The following is a 17189-nucleotide window of genomic DNA, read 5'->3' as shown; positions in this document are numbered from 1 at the left end:
GCTTCACTGGCTGCCAGCAGGCCCGGATTAAAGCACAGGCTTGATATGGCTTAAACCTAGGGGCCCTGTGTGTTCTGGGGCCCCCATTGGCCAGCTAAAAATATATGATTTTATTTAAATTTACGTGCAAGAATATTCTTCAACTGTAATGGCCGATAAAATCATAAGTGACACTGATTGGGTAAACATTGTGGTTTTGAGTTAAGTAAAGTGTCACGTGACACGTCATATTCATGTATCATAGGCTGCTGCACGTAACGAGGGAAAATGAAAAAATGTCAAAAAGAAAATATGAGAGCGGCGCTCAGAAAAGAAAAACGGAGAGAATCAAAGAACAAAAGCACCAAAATCTTCTGCAGAAAATCCCAAAGTTGACAGGATGTTTTATACCTGCGGCTGGACCCAACAGCAGGTTAGAAAAGCAAGACGTTCCCGATGAAGGCAACGGAGCTGTGCTAGCTGGAGCGGCAGCGGTTTATGATGCTAGCTCAAAGGAGGGAACGAGCAGTCACAGAGAAGCTGATATTGTCCACTTGGGGGCAGAGGCAGACCTGCTTCAAGTAGTTTCTGATGGGAGCCCGGCAGAAGGTCCTAGCCAGGTGACGCTGATGGTGGATGCTAACTTAAACCCGGATCCCGGCTGCTGCTGTGAAATGCCCGAAAATATTGGATTAAAATGGGGCCGGACGTTTGCTGCAATAAAGACTCTGATGTTGCTGCATCAGAGAGACAACACAAACATCAAAATCAAGGAATGCAACAATGATTGATCTCAATCGGTGTGCTGCTGATGCTGTTGTGTATCGATCAGACACTCAAACAACAGTTTGACAGCAAGCGTGCTTATTGGAGAGAGGTGCTGCGGAGAAAGATTGCTGTGGTGAGACACCTGTCAGAACGAGGTTTAGCATCCAGAGGTCGTACGGAACTTGTACTTTTTCAGTCATACTTGATTAATTATGATTGAGTCATGGTTAATTCACAAAAACCCTATGATTAATTAGATTAACATTTTAGTTGTTTACAGCCCTAATTAAATTAAGTATCTGCAGATAAGACTTAACAAGATGGATAAGAATATTTCGCTTGGACCAAGCATTTTCGGCCCTGAACAAGTGTAGCCTATGGGCCCCGGTACACCTTAATCCTCCGCTGGCTGCCAGTCAACTTCGGGGTTCATTTATAGATCCTGGTTCTGGTCTTTAGGGCCTTACATGGACAAGCACCATCTTACATTGGTGATCTCCTCAGTCCCTACACCCCCGGCAGGTCCAGTGACCAAAGCCTACTGGTTGTGCAGCGCCAGGTTAAAGACCAAGGGTGACAGATCATCTGCTGCTGTGTCTTCTCCATCCCCATTGAGTCGTGGTGGATGGCTGCTTATACTGATCCAGGATCCTGTGGCTGTTTCTTCCTGTTAAAAGGGAGTTTTCCTCTCCACTGTCGCAGCATGCTTGCTTAGTATGAGGATTGCTGTAAAGACTGACTCTAGTCAGTGACTCGATGCAACCTGCTGTGTTCACTTATTAGCTTAACCTTGTCGCCGTTACGTGTCTGAGTGTGTGAGCTGTCAGAGATGGTGATTCACTTGTTAAATCTAAAGCTACTGATCATAATATCAATTTCAGCCACAGTAATTTAAGCACAGATTAATCAAAACATTGTTGTTATCCTTCAACCATTATTGTTCATTATATGATTTAATTTAGAAAGTTCACCCGCCTTTTGATGTGAATAAAAACCAGTCTTAGATAAGAGTGAGCTTGGAGGGACCTTGAAGCAACAGTATCTTCTTGCAGATTAAAGCACCAGTTAAGACTTATGTCTCCAAATGAGCCGATACTGAAGAGGTGACCTGTAGATTTAAAAACAGACCATTTTCGGAGGCTACACTTATATAGGAAACATTATTTCTGATTGGCTTAATGAACTGACCTGTATTGGAATGTTTATTATGTGAAGGTCCTTGAGACGACTTGTCGTGATTTGGTGCTTTATAAATAAACTTGAATTGAATTGAATTGAATTGTTGTGGCCCCCAGACTCTGGACCTCTCTCCCCCTGAGCCTGAGATCAGTGGACTCAGTGGTCTCCTTTAAACTCACCTGTTCAGGCTTTGGTGGGACCTTCATCACCCTCTCCTTGTTCTGCTGTTATTCCACCTTTACCGGGATCCACTGATTTCCCTCTTTCCTGTTCATGTTTTCTCTCCCTTTCCTTACATTTTTTAATCACAATATTTATTTTTTTTCTCATTTATAACATATTTTTAATCATCTTTAAAATCTTTATAACACTTTTTTGTTGTCTTTGTGAAGCGCCTCGTGATTTTTATCTTGAGAGGTGCTTAAAAAAGATTATTTTCTTTCTTTCTTTCTTTCTTTCTTTCTTTTGTTAGTTCGTTCGTTCGTGGACGATACCCATGCATACCATTGCTCTGCAGTGAGCGCTGTTTGGGTTCACGGGAAACGGTGACTCCAGTTTGGCTTTCTACCACTTTAGCTAACTGCAGTGAACTTGCATGGTGATTTTCTTTCTCATCAGAAGACGCTCCTGTCCAGTTGTTAACTTCCGTGGACGGCCCAGACGTCTGTGTAAGATGGTGGCACTACGTCTTTCTTAAATGTTTGGATCACTGTTGCTACAGTATTGTGACTGATCTCCTTTCTCAGATTTTGTGACATTTCTCTTCCATGTGGAGCCATTGCTGACAACATGAAATAGGAAGGGCTTTTCTTTGTTAAAGGTATTGGCCAGACTCGGCATTAAAATAATAGAAATTCAGTATAACTACACTTTACCACCCAAATAAATATGAATAAATATGAACTGGGTTCAGGTTTCCATTTAGTCATAAATCATTACAGAAGATCCAAATCCTCTCCTCCAGACAGTGAAGAACTGTGTTCTGCACACGTCACTCCAACACGTAAAATAAGGAAGCTGCTGTTGCTAGTATTGTGAATAACTTATAACTTTCGTGATCTTGATTATGAAAGAAAATTGTGTTTACAGCTGCATCAAAAGGTCTGAGCCGTATGTCCGTGTCCTACACGCAATTTTAAATAACACAGGTCTGATGTCGCGCTTAAAGATTTAGGTAGAAGTCAGACTTATAATATGTTTCTATTGTTAAACAAAAACCGGAACAAATAAAACTGATGTCTTTCAAACCCTCGTTGATTTTGGCCACAACATTCCGGCCCCTAATTCTTGTATAACTAGAATTATATCCAACGGTCAATACAATAAAAAATACAATATTAAAATTATCATCAGCAAACTTAAATCTTCTGTAGCTTTCTTATTCCTCAAACAACCAAGCATCTAATACTATTTGTAGTATGCACAGGAAGATCAATTAAGCCATTTTTGTATTTTTTAATAGTCCATGGTTGTCTCCCTCTAAAACAAACAAAAAAAGAGTCAGTGTTTCATCACTGCTTACTTGTCGCATGTGTGGAGTGTGCATGTTTAAAAGATGTATGTTGTAGATCGAGTTGTACAATGCATCAGTAGATGAGGATCAGTGGAAGTGTGGAGCCAGGGGTTCCAGAACTTGGCTCTATTGTAGGCTGACACTCACTGCTGCCTCTTATAAGAAGGCATAGTTTGTTGATTGGCTTTTCCAGCCCATTTGTCTTTGTCTTAACTCGTACACATCGCACCAATCCATGTGCATCTGCCAAGGTTTCAGTGATGCATCTGTTGGGGTTATCCGGGTAGCGAACAATTAGTAAGCTTTAACTTACTTTTGGATTCTTCAATAAATTCTGTAAATATGAGAATATTTACTGATTTATTAATTAATTAAGATATTCTTAGACATCTCCGGGGCACCACCCCGTTCTACCGGGGAAAATTTGAATCCAAAACTCTTATCAGTCTTTCTTGAAGTTCGTAGAATCCTCGGAGCAGAGACTTCTCTTCGACACAACAAAGCTACTGGAGACAAAAATCTGAATTTTATAACGTTTAATTAACAATTTGTCAAATGAATAAACAGTGGCATAAATGAATAATAACCATGTGATATAATAAAAGGATGTATATTCAAAATAATGTTCAAGGTGTTTTGTGTGTATGTATGTGTGTGTGTGTGTGTGTTTCTAAAATGGAGTTCGTATACAAAATGGCTGACCCCTTTGTCTGGCTAAAGTGTGAGTGGCAACTTGCACTTTAACTTCCAAGGCACTTAGAATCATAAGTAACTTAACCTTAAATTCACTCAAAACACTTCAAAATGGTCATGGAACAACACAAAAGATTAATCACGAATAATATCTTTTTAGTTTAACCACGTGGCCAAAGCAGAAAACATTTAAAGATACCAAACAATGATCAATAAGCAGTTTATTCTTTCAAAATGACCCGACGGACATATTTGGGAACGAAAAGAGAAACTCGTCTGGTAATTTGAAGCAATAGCGCGGTTTTATTGCTTATTCTGGACTATAGAGGAAACGGGAGAAGAAGGAGAGAGAGAAAGAGATGAGTTTCTGATCACCAGAACAGTGAAGCGTCCCTCACTGTTTGATTTGACGGTTCTCCGTGTTTCTCCGCAGTTTGGCGTCGTCCGTCGGTTTGATGCTTTCTCCGTTGTTTCCCTCCACGAGTGTTTCTCCACGGGCTGGACAGAGACAGCAAAGTTTCTTTCTGTGCTGAGTCATAGCTTACAGCGTGCTTGATGGAGTTGTTGCTTTCCTCCGCAGTTCTGTGTCCTCAAACATCAGCTGGAGGGGAGCAGAAACGAGCAGATCTGATGGGCTTGCAGTTTAGTTTTCCAGCGGTTCCGTGGGCTCAACTTGGGCACTTAGAGCTTCCGCGTGCTCAAGGGAGTCGGAGCGTTCGACAAGCGTGTCCTTACCGCCAGGTATCCTGGCAAAAAGAACGTAGTTCCTTTGTCTTTGCTGATGATTTATAGTCTGAGTTCGCGGGAAAGCTCCCTGAGGTCCCGCACATGACATCATCCCAATGCTTCCGTGTGCAAAGCATCATGGGAAATGAAGTTTCTTGGCGCTGATGTGATTATTTGCTTTTCAGAGCAATTTAAGCACAGTCATTTTGGAGAAAATCACTGCATAGTAATTTCCTCATGAAGTCAGACCCTCAGCACATCCAATGGGCCAGGAATTTCTTGGCGTAGCCTTATCAACAACAAGCACAACATTACCAATAGCATAATTCCTGTGAGTGGTGCTCCACTTGCCTCGTTCTTGCAACCTGGGCAGGTATTCTTTTATCCACCTTTTCCAGAACAAGTCCACAATGTACTGGACTTGTCTCTGTAAAGGATCGGTAGTTTACATCTTACTTATGAACCATAAAATGTGAGATTCCGTAGAAATATGAAATATCAATCCGATGGATCTTTGAATATTTTAACCAGAAGATCAGAACTTTTTATTGCAGGGATTAAGCGACACTTCGTATTAACTTCGAGGAAAGAAAAAGAGTCAGGTTTATACTAGTTAAGAAATTTATTTCTACACAAGACTAACTTTAACACTGCGTACTGATGGACTAAGGTGGAGTGAGACATGCGATGATGGTGTGTGTGTGGAATGTTATCAGAACCAGCGGATCCGAAGAAGCATTTAGTTCTGAGAGGGAGTGAATGTTTCGCTCTAAACTTTAGTAGGAGATTTATAACACACATGAAACGCCATCTGTCCGTCTACGTACCCCAGGGGAAGCCTCCGTTTAGATCCAGAATGTCGAGGTCCTCTTGGACCCTCCTTGGAACCGAAGCCGGTAGAAAAGCAGCGGTGCCGACCAGTCTAGTCTTGGAATGCTTCCAGGTCACGACAGGTTCACTGGCGTCACCGAGACCCTGAAGGGGTCGTGCGGTTCAGCTTTTATTCTGAAGGAACCGTTGCGGTCAGGTGTAACTTGCAACAGATTTTATCCAGCTTGTCGAGGTTCTTTTGGCTGAAGAGGAAGTCCGGATGGCCGGTCCGATACTTCTCTAGAACGCTTTGAACTAAAGAAAAGGTGGCGTGGAATAGTTTTTATAATTGTCATATTTTGGTTTACTGGCGAAACAGAATTTGACATGCAAAAGAGGGCTTATACAAACACCACAGAAAACCACGCCTCACGCCAGAAGCGAAGGTTCTGATTGGGTCAGACAAAAGGAAATGTGTCGTGTGACTTTAGCATTACTCTGTGTCATCACGTTTAGTGCAGCTGTCCAAGATTATAATTACTTGTAAAATATTGCTGATCACAGGATTATAATATCAAGTAATAACATTGTCATTTCACAGATTGATTGAACATTGTTTTCTGCAAGAAAGCTCCCAGCTTTAGTCCGTGAGGCAGACACTTTGTCTACTTTTAAGAATAGGCTTAAAACACTTTTATTTGATAGGGCCTATGGTTAAAATCTGATATTAGCCTAGATCTGGACAAGTGGGGGAGTAGAGGGAGGTGGAGTGTACAGTCGGTAAAGACGGCTCTCCCTTGCCCTGCCTCCAACATGCCTCCATCTAAATAGGATAGATTATCCAGAGTTATCTCTGTAGTTATGCTGCTATAGGCTTAGACTGCTGGAGGATACACTGACCACTTTTCACACTCTACTACTTTCTTCTACTATCTGCAAATAGGCTGCTTGGTTAGTGCTTCGTTTTTGCCGATTTGTGCAGGTAAAATTGACGTTTGTGCTGCAACGGTTTCTGTGATATTACGAGCTTTATTTTTGCATGATGACATCATCAAATTCCCAAACTGCTCCAAAATGGACCATATTAGTCTACTTTTTTAGTGCTTCATTTGTGCTGATTTGTGCAGGTAAAATTATAAAAGTATGTGAAAGGTTACTGTGTCAATTAGTTGGTGAAAATTGACCCTTTTAATTCATAACACCTGATTATCCTGTCTAACCAGCATTTCCTCTAAACTAGTAATAGAGACACAGTTTACTCAAACAGAACTAGGATCATGCTCGTCCTTTTGACCACTATGGTTGAGAGGACCATTTACAACCCAACCAAGACGAGTTAGCACAGCAGAGGGTCCATTAACCTAGACGCTGGTAGCCCAATGCCAGCATCTATTGGTGTCAACTCAACATCATTTAAGTAAGGCCATTTTCTTAGGTCTTCCTTTTTGGGGATATTTTCCTTGGTAACAGGAATAGACCTTTGAGTGTACAAGTCAGGCAATCTTAAATACTCTTTTTGCTTTAAAGCAGCTACTTCCAGGCCAGAAAGTGTATAGCTATTAACAAGTCTTTCTTGACTCATGGTCTTTAACATGATTCCCACTTTCTTTCCAGGTGCATTTAACTGCATCATTTAGAAAAGCAGAAGTCTCAACAACTTTTTATCCTTTTCCAACTTACCTTATACTGGAACAACTGATAAAATACATTAATTTAACCCGGCCCCAGTGTGGCTACCTGGGTTCAAAGATACAAGTGCATTTGAGACTTTAATTCTTTACATTCAGCCTTAGATGCTTGCCACTGATGTTCCTTTGACTATGTGCAGAATAGTAGGGTGGCTTTTGTTACAGATGTGGCATGTTAAACGCTGTGTACATTTCTTGCTCATATGACCCTTCTGCAAACAGCCAAAGCATATACCTCTGCCTTTAAGGAATGTCACCTTTTCTTTGTTGTTTTTCTGCTTGAGTAAGTCACATCTTTCCAAAAAATGACTTCTGTTACAAAACAAGCACTGAGTTTGAACTGACCCTTTGTCTTTAAGGTTTAACTGAGCCTGTTCTGATTTCTGATTGTTACCATTTTGTTGTGAAACTACAGCTACAGAAGTAGCAAAGGTACTACTTTTAGTTTTAAAAGGTGCTTTTGAAGCCATTTTTTCTTTAGCGTTTGACTGCTGACTCTCCCCAAAAATGGGATCTAGTGCAGCTCTTGTTTGCTTTTCAGGAAAGTCAAGAAGGTCTTTGAATCTTACCGTGCCACTGCACTTCAATTCAATTCAAAAATACTTTATTAATCCCAGAGGGAAATTGATTACTGTAGTAGCTCAGAATAATAATAGTAATAATCAAGTCATCAAAGAGTTGTTGTATATTACAATGGCTGTTGGCAGGAAGGATCTCCAGTAGCGGTCAGTGTTGCAGCCAAACTGAAGAAGCCTCTGACTGAAGACACTCTTCCGTTGTCGGACAGTCTTGTGAAGAGAATGCTCAGGGTTGTCCATCATGTTCTTGATTCTCTGGAGAATCCTTCTTTGCATCATCTCCTCCAGTGGTTCCACAGTCGTCCCCAGAACAGAACCAACCTTTTTTATTAGGCTGTTGAGCCTTTTCAGGTCCCTGCTTCTGATGTTACTACCCCAACAGACGATGGCTGAAGAGATTACACTCTCAACAACAGTCTTGTAGAAGATCTGCAGCATCTTGCTACAGACATTGAAGGACCTAAGCGTCCTCAAGAAGTGCAGTCTGCTGTGTCCCTTCTTGTAAACGGCTTCGCTGTTCTTTCTCCAGTCCAGTCTGTTGTCCACGTGCACTCCAAGGTATTTGTATTCCTCAACCACCTCCACTTCTTCTCCCATGATGGAAACAGTGTTTGACTCCACCCTGTTTCTTCTGAAGTCTAAAATAATCTCTTTTGTTTTGTTCACATTCAAGGTCAGATGATTGTTTCCACACCATGCCACAAAGCGCTCCACCAGCTCTCTGTACTCAACTTCCTGTCCATCTCTCATACACCCGACAACTGCAGAGTCATCTGAGTATTTCTGTAGATGACAGGTCTCTGATTTGTACTGGAAGTCTGAGGTGTACAGGGTGAAAAGGAATGGTGAGAGTACAGTCCCCTGTGGTGCTCCAATGTTACTGATCACCTGGTTTGATGTGCAGCTCTTCAGCCTCACAAACTGTGGTCTGTTTGTCAGGTAGTCTTTAATCCAGGCGATAGTTGAGGCCCCCACCTGTGTCTTCTGGAGTTTCTGGCAAAGTACATCAGGCTGGATTGTGTTAAATGCACTGGAGACATCAAAGAACATGACCCTGACAGTGCTGCCTGCTTTGTCCAGATGACAGTGGATTGGTTGAAGCAGCTGGATGATTGCATCTTCAACTCCAACTCCATGGTGATAAGCAAACTGCAGCGGGCCCTGATATGTCCTAGTTTGCTTATTCAGGTGGACCAACAGGAGTCTCTCCAGGACCTTCATGGTGTGGGATGTCAGGGCAACCGGTCTGTAGTCGTCATTGACTGATGGGCGAGTTTTCTTTAGAACTGGAACAAGGCAGGATGCCTTCCACAGGACTGGAACCTTCTCCTGGGCCAGGCTGAGGTTGAAGAGGTGCTGCAGAATCCCACAGAGCTGCTCTGCACAGGCCTTCAGTACTCTGGGGCTGACACCATCTGGACCTGCATCCCTGTTCCTGTTCAGTCTCTCCAGCTGCCTCTTCACCTGACCTAGAGACAGATAGGTGGGAGGGGGAGGTAACTGGGGCAGCAGCATCTCCTGACTTGGTTGAAGACCAATTTGTAGAACCAGAAGAGTCCATGACTGTGTTAGAGGACAAAAGAGCTGGCGTGTGACAGGATAATGTTGGATCAGAGGAGGATGGGATGTCTGATTGGCTGGGGACAGGCGAGGAGGATGCTGGGTTTGTTCCTGAACTGAACCTATTGAAGAACTTGTTCAGTTCATTGGCTGTGTCCAGGCTGCCATCTGTGCAATCCTTCCTCTGCTTAAAGCCTGATCTTCTTCATCCCTGACCAGACACCTCTGATATTGTTGCTCTGTAGATTGTTCTCCAGCTTCTTCCTGTATGCCTCCTTGCTGTCTCTGATCTTGATCTTCAGTTGCTTCAGTATACTCCTCAATAATTCCCTTTCTCCCTCCTTGAAGGCTCTTTTTTTCTCATTTAGCAGATTCTTCAGTTCACTGGTGATCCAGGGTTTGTTATTAGTGAAGCATCTCACTGTTCTGGTGGGTACGATGTTGTCCACACAGAAGTTTATATAGTCAGTGACACATCCAGTCATGGCATTGATGTCCTCTTCATGTCCTTGGCAGAGAGTCATCCAATCTGTGGTCTCAAAACAACTTTGCAGGGCTTCTTCAGCGTCCTGTGACCATTTTCTAACAGTTATTCTTGTCACAGGTTGCCTCTGAACAAGTGGTTTGTATTCTGAGCAGAGAAAAACAAGATTGTGATCTGATTGTCCCAGAGGAGGTCTTGTTTTGGACATGTATGCATTCTTTACATTTGCATAACACAAATCCAATGTCTTGTTTTCTCTGGTGGATCAGCTGACAAACTGTTGAAATGTTGGGAGTGAAGCAGAGAGCGAGGCATGATTAAAGTCACCAGATAGCCACAAATGCATTGGGGTGCTGGGTTTGTAGCTTAGTGACAACGGAACTGATGACATCACAAGCATTTTCAGCAATGGCTGAAGGTGGAAAATAAATGGTTGCCAAGACAACACTGGTGAACTCTCTTGGCTAATAATATGGGAGACAACTTACTGCCAAGAGTTCAACATCTGGGTTGCAGAAACCACATTTCACTGAAACATGACCTGGATGGCACCATCTGTTGTTGACAAGCACTGCCACTCCACCTCCTTTTCTTTTCCCGCTCCTCTTCAGATCTCTGTCTGCTCGTACAGTCAGGAATCCTGGCAGAGAGACGCTGGAATCGGGGATATGGTCCTGCAGCCACGTCTCAGTGAAACAGATAACACTGCACTGCCGATACTCTGGCTGAGTCCTTGTAAGGGCTTGGAGTTCATCCATCTTGTTGGCCAGTGATCTCACATCGCCCATTATGATCGATGGAAGAGATGGTTTGAATTTCCTCTTTCTCTGTCTCCGTTTTGCCCCCGCTCTGCACCCACGCTTCTTGCGTTTTAGCTCATTTGGGATTTGTGGCTTCAGTTGAGGTATTATTTCAACCTTTCCAATGTTAATCAGCTGCTCCCTATTGTAAACCAGCTTATTGCCATGGTTACGCATCATAACAAATGCTCAAACAATGAAAAAAGGTGAAAAAATAGCAGTGAAAGTCGTCTAAGCTTCATAACACCAGAAACAGAAAAGTGAAGTGTCCAAAAAAATACAGTTTTTCTTAAGACACTAGAAGAAAAGATGTCCGAATGTCTCATCTATGTCAACAACAATAATTCGCCATTTATCACGAAGTCTAAAAGGCAATTTTGAAACAAGAATCCTCATGTTGGTCGAGGTTTCCAGGTCATCAACAAACCCAGCTTCCTCCATTGTGTTGAAGCAGCTTCTCAAAAAGAATGTGGAAGCTCGTAAAGCTGAAGCATCATCAGACTTAATAACTGACCAGTTTTGAGCTTTATCTATAAAATGTATTTTGCTGTTACCTAAGTTCCGCTCCAGTTGCTGTTTTGCTTCAACGTAAGCGGTTTGTGGATTCATGTGCATGCAACTTTTCACCAATAATCTGGGTTGTCCTGTGGTAACCTGTTCTAAATAATAAAGCCTGTCCTGCATGTTATCGTTTTACATTCGATCCCTTGCTCAAACACGTTAAGAAAGGATCTAAAATGCAAAGGATCACCATTAAAGATAGGAATCTTCATAGATGGAAATAGTGACTGTTTCTGTTGTTTTACAAGCTTCTCAGTTATCTCGTTCTGCTTTCTCATAATGTCCGTTAAAGCACTGTTGTGGATATCAGCATGAGAAGAGATTTGCCTTGAGGTTTCTCCTACCTTTTTAACTTGAGCGTGTGTCACCGTAGGCTTTGGCAAAGGTGCCTGACCTAAATGTTCTTTCTGGGTTTTTGAGATGCAGCAGCAGGTATTAACTCAGTAGATGTTCCAGAACGTGCAGTAACCTTGCTTTCTGAGTCGGGCTTAGTCCTGGACTCATGACTCCGCTGATCCTGCATAGAGGAATAAAGTTTCATACGACGCGGAACGGCTTTACGGCACAAACCCAGCCGTGGTTTTGATTACTTTAAAGTACTATTGATCTTAAAGTATTCTTATAAATGGCATACCTACCCATTTATAATGAATTAAGAGTCTCACAAAACACGACAGCAAGTATAAAAAATAGTCACTTGATGTTCTCAAGTCCCAGCTGATGTTGTGACTATAACGCAACTTTCCAAGAAGCGCTCAGTGTGTGACCAGTTGACTTCCTAAAACCGCGGGCGCAACGCGGCGCGTCTGCCTCCGTTGAGCCCCAGTCTTAAGATAATAATAAGATTATTATGGTAAATCTTGTTGTGCTGCTGCAGGAAGCAGGTGAATCTCCATCTCACATGAACACAGCTGAGCGAGGGAACGAAACTGAGCTACAGCATTAAAGAATGCTGTCATTAATAATATTGGTCATGCACCGCCACGAGAAGAAAAATGGTTCAGTTCAGTTGAACTTCAGCCACCCACCCCCTCTGCCCCATCTGAGCAGTGCCGGCTGCTACCACTGTGACACTTTTCTAACCAGTACGAATGTGTACTCACCAATACTTCCAGATGGTCACATCTAATGCTGTTCCTCCCATCCGCGGACATTTTCTGCTTTTAGACAATTAAAATGTTTCTGAATGGTCCTTTTCTTGTCTAGTCCCGCCTGTTCCATTTGCTACTGGGTTCTGTTGTCCGTTCCTCACATCTTAAATGAAATGTATTATTATTATTATTATTATTATTAAGTCTGAGCGGAGGCTTCATGTACAACAGCAGAATGAAAAGTTATTCATAAAGGCTGTTGTTGGTTTAGCATCCAGGAAACAGCAGAGAACGTCTCAGCTAGTAGAAGCTAACCATTAGCATTAGCAACTCCACCACACAGCAGAACTCCTCCAGGCTTGTTTTATTTGTGGAGATTAAACATCGTTGTAGAGCTGAGTCAGTGCTAAGAGCCATGTTGCTGTTAGCCAATCAGAGATGAGATGTCTAAATATCAGGAAATAAGACTCCCAAGTCGTCTGAAGCTCCTTTATCCTCCATCTGACTTTTACTTCCTGATTCAGGCACATCTGGGATTTATTCCTACTAGAGACCACTGCACATGTACTGGTTTAAGTGATGCTCCACACCTTTAAAACTGCACATCAGTTATCACCAGTTTAGGGAAAAAGCATTATTTTATTGAAGACCACTTGAACTGCGTAAGGCTGTTAATCTGTCAGATGATTTTTGTGTGTGTACTAATGTAGTTTTTGAAGTGGATGGAAAATAACACGTAACCCACCTTTTATGCGTTTGCTGAAGCAGGGATTGTGTGCCTGAGCAGAGACACACTTCATTTCCTTAAATCCACCAGCAGATGGTGCTTTTGAGCTGTAATTAAACTGTGTTTACAAACCTTGTTTACTGTGAAGAGGGCTTCACTTGTGCTTTCCTCCCCCCTCCAGGTGACTTTGACCAGAAGCCTTATGTATCTGGAGAAGCCGACTGTTCAACAATCCAGCTGTCAGGAGAAGAGGACTATGTGCTGCTGGCATGTGACGGGTTCTTTGATGTAGTCAAACCTTCTGAAGTACCAGATCTGGTTCTGAAGGGGCTCCAGCAGACTGGTGACTCAGAGGAAGCAGGAGACTTGTCTTCAGAGCCCCCTGTGTCGGGGGTGGGACAGAGGGTGGCTCAGAAGCTGGTCGGTCATGCCAAGGCAGAAGGTTCTAGTGATAACATAACTGTGATGCTGGTGTTTCTGCGTCCACCGGAGCAGCTGCTGGTTCAGCGCTGAACCACAGGAGCAGCAGGTGATCCTCCACAGTTGCTCAGATACCAGAAATCCAAACTCCAGTCTGACCTCAGCACAGCTTAACCACACCCCCAAAGGTCTAACTCCAGTAGATCCTGGACCCTAAAATACCTCCCAGTAACAGCTATTACACACACACACACACACACACACACACTTGTATTTATATGACTGCCATTCATTTTAGTGACTCCACTTTGCTTAACCCACACCCTAACCAATGGGGTTCCTTCCCTAACCTAGCCTAAACCAAAAATGAGTTCACACCACACCTCTAAGAGCAGGTCTTAGGGTGTGGACCAGTAAAATGTCCGCCCAGTACAGGTTAAAGTTACAGTGTGTCCACTTAAACCTGTAAAGACAAGCACACACACACACAGTTACTCTGACTAAAAGCTGCTGCGAGCAGTCAGGACGTGACAGACGTGTCCTTCATCGCAGACAGGTCGTGACCTGTAATTAACCAGCCAACTGGAAGCAAACGTTTTGCTCAGAACGACTGATTTTTAGGAATGAATGAGTGAAAGATGACAGTCACCTTCAGATATTTCTGTTTCCTTGGAGTCCGTCCTCTGAGAAAGATTGGCGGGTTCCCTACAGGAGCCACAGCTACCTCCTCCGGGAGGATTTGACCAGTTCGCTACCCGGCCCACGTGTGTGTTTAACAGATTTAGATTATTCTGTAATCTGGTGTTTCAGCTTTAACCTCCTGCTCTCTGACTCAGTGTTATTTTCTACTGTTTGTGTGTTATCAGACCTCTGATCTGGTGTTTCGACTAACCCTTTCATCTGGGTGGTTCTCACACCCTCTCACCCCTTCATTGTTACTGAAGTCTGTCATTTTGTTGTACTACAAAATAAAAGCCTCTTCCCAGAGTGGTTCGGTGTGACGGCCAGCCGCTAAAAGGAGCGTTTTGGTTTGTAAACGGGAACGCCCCCTTCTTCTTATTCGCTCCTGATATGTTACTTCACCTCTGATATTTCAAAATAAGATATTTCTTCTGCTCATCTATCTGTTCTCCATCTTTTTGAAACAGTTATTGATAAGCTGTGCTCACCTGCGCTCCACGCTTTCCGAACCTGCATTTAAGCCCCGCCTCCTGCTTTATCCACACTTTATACAAATATTAATCTGGAAACGGAAGACTGTCAATAAGGTGGGCGGGACACGGACTTTTCTCCTCTACTTCAGACCGTCTCTCATGAGAAGCTCACCCGGAGCACCTCAGCTAGACAGGAAATAGCCAGTGGCTTTTCAAAATAAAGTAAAATTTAAATGTTTCATGATCTTTAAATTCATTTCAAACTATGATTATGGTTAGTATAAGTGTGCAAATTTAGATGATATATGTCACTCTTTACATTGTTTAACCCTCCTACTGTCTTCATGGGTGACCCGACCAGGAAAATTGACCATTGAGTAGGGTTGATGGTTTATCCTTTGAGGTCCACGTGGCAGGGGTGAGGTGGATGAAGAGATTAGGAAACAGAATTCTGCCTTAAAGATAATAACTGAATTATCTCTGAGGATCTATCACCCCTTAAAAACGTGCTAAGTGGTTTGGTCTACACCTGGTAGGGGCTGCACCCCACAGGTACAGTTAATGAGACATGGCCTTGTCCAACATGAGCTGCGCCTCGCCTGGAAAACAGAGAGCAGACAGACGCAGCATGGGGCGTGGCTAAAGCCGGACAGATTTCCTACATGTAGCTTGCGGGTGACGATGGCTGAAGATATGGCGTTAGTGTTCATACTTGTTTAATTTTTGATTTTAATTCTGGTGCCTGTTAGCAGCTGAAACACATCCTCACGTGTTTGTGGATATCATATATTGTATATGGAGACATGACTGTAATAATAAGTAAAGGTCATCAGCTGTAGGTTCAGCGTGCTCATAGGAAACGTGACAAAAGAACACAAAACACATTTCTCTTTATGGCCTATATTGTTGTTATCATCAACGTGATTTACAGAATACATGTGACGATCAAAGCAGCCAAACGTGAGTACAGAGACATGGTGGAGCAACAGTTGACAACACCCGGAGAATGTGGAAGGGACTAAACACAATCACAGACTTTAGAGGGAGAACCAGCACACCGCAGACCACGGCCTCTGTGTGAGGATCTAAACGCATTCTATGCCAGATTCGACACAGCGAACACCATGAGACCGGACAGTGAGCGCACCGCGGATGACGTCAGTGCGCTCACTGTGTCTGAAGAGGATGTGCGGAGGTGCTGCAGGAGGGTGAACGCACGCAAAGCTACTGGTCCGGACAGGATTTCCGGCCGCGTCCTAAGGTCATGCGCGGCCCAGCTGGCTGGAGTGTTTACACACATCTTCAACCTTTCCCTCTCTCTGTCTGTAGTCCCAGCCTGCTTCAAAATGGCCACCATTGTCCCTGTACCCAAATCCTCCACCATCTCCACATTGAGTGACTGGCGACCTGTAGCCCTGACGCCCATCGTTAGCAAATGCTTCGAGAAGTTGGTCAGGGACTTCATCTGCTCTGCACTGCCCGATTCACTGGACCCTCTACAGTTTGCATACCGCCACAACAGGTCCACTGATGATGCCATAGCCCTGACACTCCATGCTGCCCTGTCACACCTGGAGAAGAGCGACACGTATGTGAGAATGCTGTTTGTAGATCACAGCTCAGCATTCAACACCATCGTTCCATCGAAGCTGGACAGGAAACTGCAGGATCTAGGACTGAGCAGCTCCCTCTGCAGCTGGATCCTGAACTTTCTGTCCGACAGACGCCAGGTGGTCAGACTGGGCGGCACCACCTCATCCCCCGTCACACTGAACACTGGTGCTCCGCAGGGGTGTGTGCTGAGCCCTCTCCTGTACTCACTCTACACCCACGACGGCACGGCCACGAGAAACTCCAACATCATTGTGAAGTTTGCGGACGACACCACAGTGGTAGGTCTCATCACCAACGACGATGAGACGGCCTACAGGGAGGAGATCAGCGCCCTGACCCACTGGTGTCAGGACAACCGTCTCACCCTCAACGTCACAAAGACAAAGGAGTTGATAATGGACTTCCGGAGGTGCAGAGGAATACACACCCCCATCACCATCAACGGCGACGCTGTGGAGAGGGTGAGCAGCTTCCGTTTCCTTGGAGTTCACCTGGCTGAGGATCTTACGTGGTCAGTGCACACGGACAATACAGTGAAGAAGGCACAGCAGCGCCTCTTCTTTCTCAGGAGACTGAAAAGATTTGGCATGAGCCGCCGCATCCTCAGGACCTTCTATCGCTGTGCCATTGAGAGCATCCTCACTGGATGCATCTCCACCTGGTATGGCAACAGCACCGCTTACAACCGCAAAGCTCTCCAGAGAGTAGTGCGGTGTGCAGAATTGATTATTGGAGGTGAGCTTCCCTCCCTCCAGGACATCTACAGGAAGCGGTGCCTGAGGAAAGCGGGGAGGATCATCAAGGACTCGAGTCACCCCAGCCATAAACTGTTCAGACTACGTCC

General features: G+C 43.9%; 1 protein-coding gene across 8 annotated transcripts in view; it reads left to right on the top strand.

The window, feature by feature from the left end:
- The window catches only part of ppm1f (protein phosphatase, Mg2+/Mn2+ dependent, 1F), a 123512-nt gene extending 108948 nt beyond the window's left edge, over positions 1-14564 (top strand). For all 8 annotated transcript variants that reach the window (XM_054734299.2, XM_015975693.2, XM_070546267.1 and 5 more), the window contains one exon: positions 13339-14564. In XM_054734299.2, the coding sequence (XP_054590274.1) occupies positions 13339-13670 (332 nt within the window). In that variant the 3' untranslated portion in view covers positions 13671-14564. The remainder of the gene's footprint in view (positions 1-13338) is intronic.
- The last annotated feature ends 2625 nt before the right edge of the window (positions 14565-17189 follow it).

This window comes from Nothobranchius furzeri, chromosome 17 (genome assembly GCF_043380555.1).
Source record: "Nothobranchius furzeri strain GRZ-AD chromosome 17, NfurGRZ-RIMD1, whole genome shotgun sequence".
NCBI classification, from domain to species: domain Eukaryota; kingdom Metazoa; phylum Chordata; class Actinopteri; order Cyprinodontiformes; family Nothobranchiidae; genus Nothobranchius; species Nothobranchius furzeri.
This window is presented reverse-complemented; position numbering and strand designations above follow the sequence as displayed.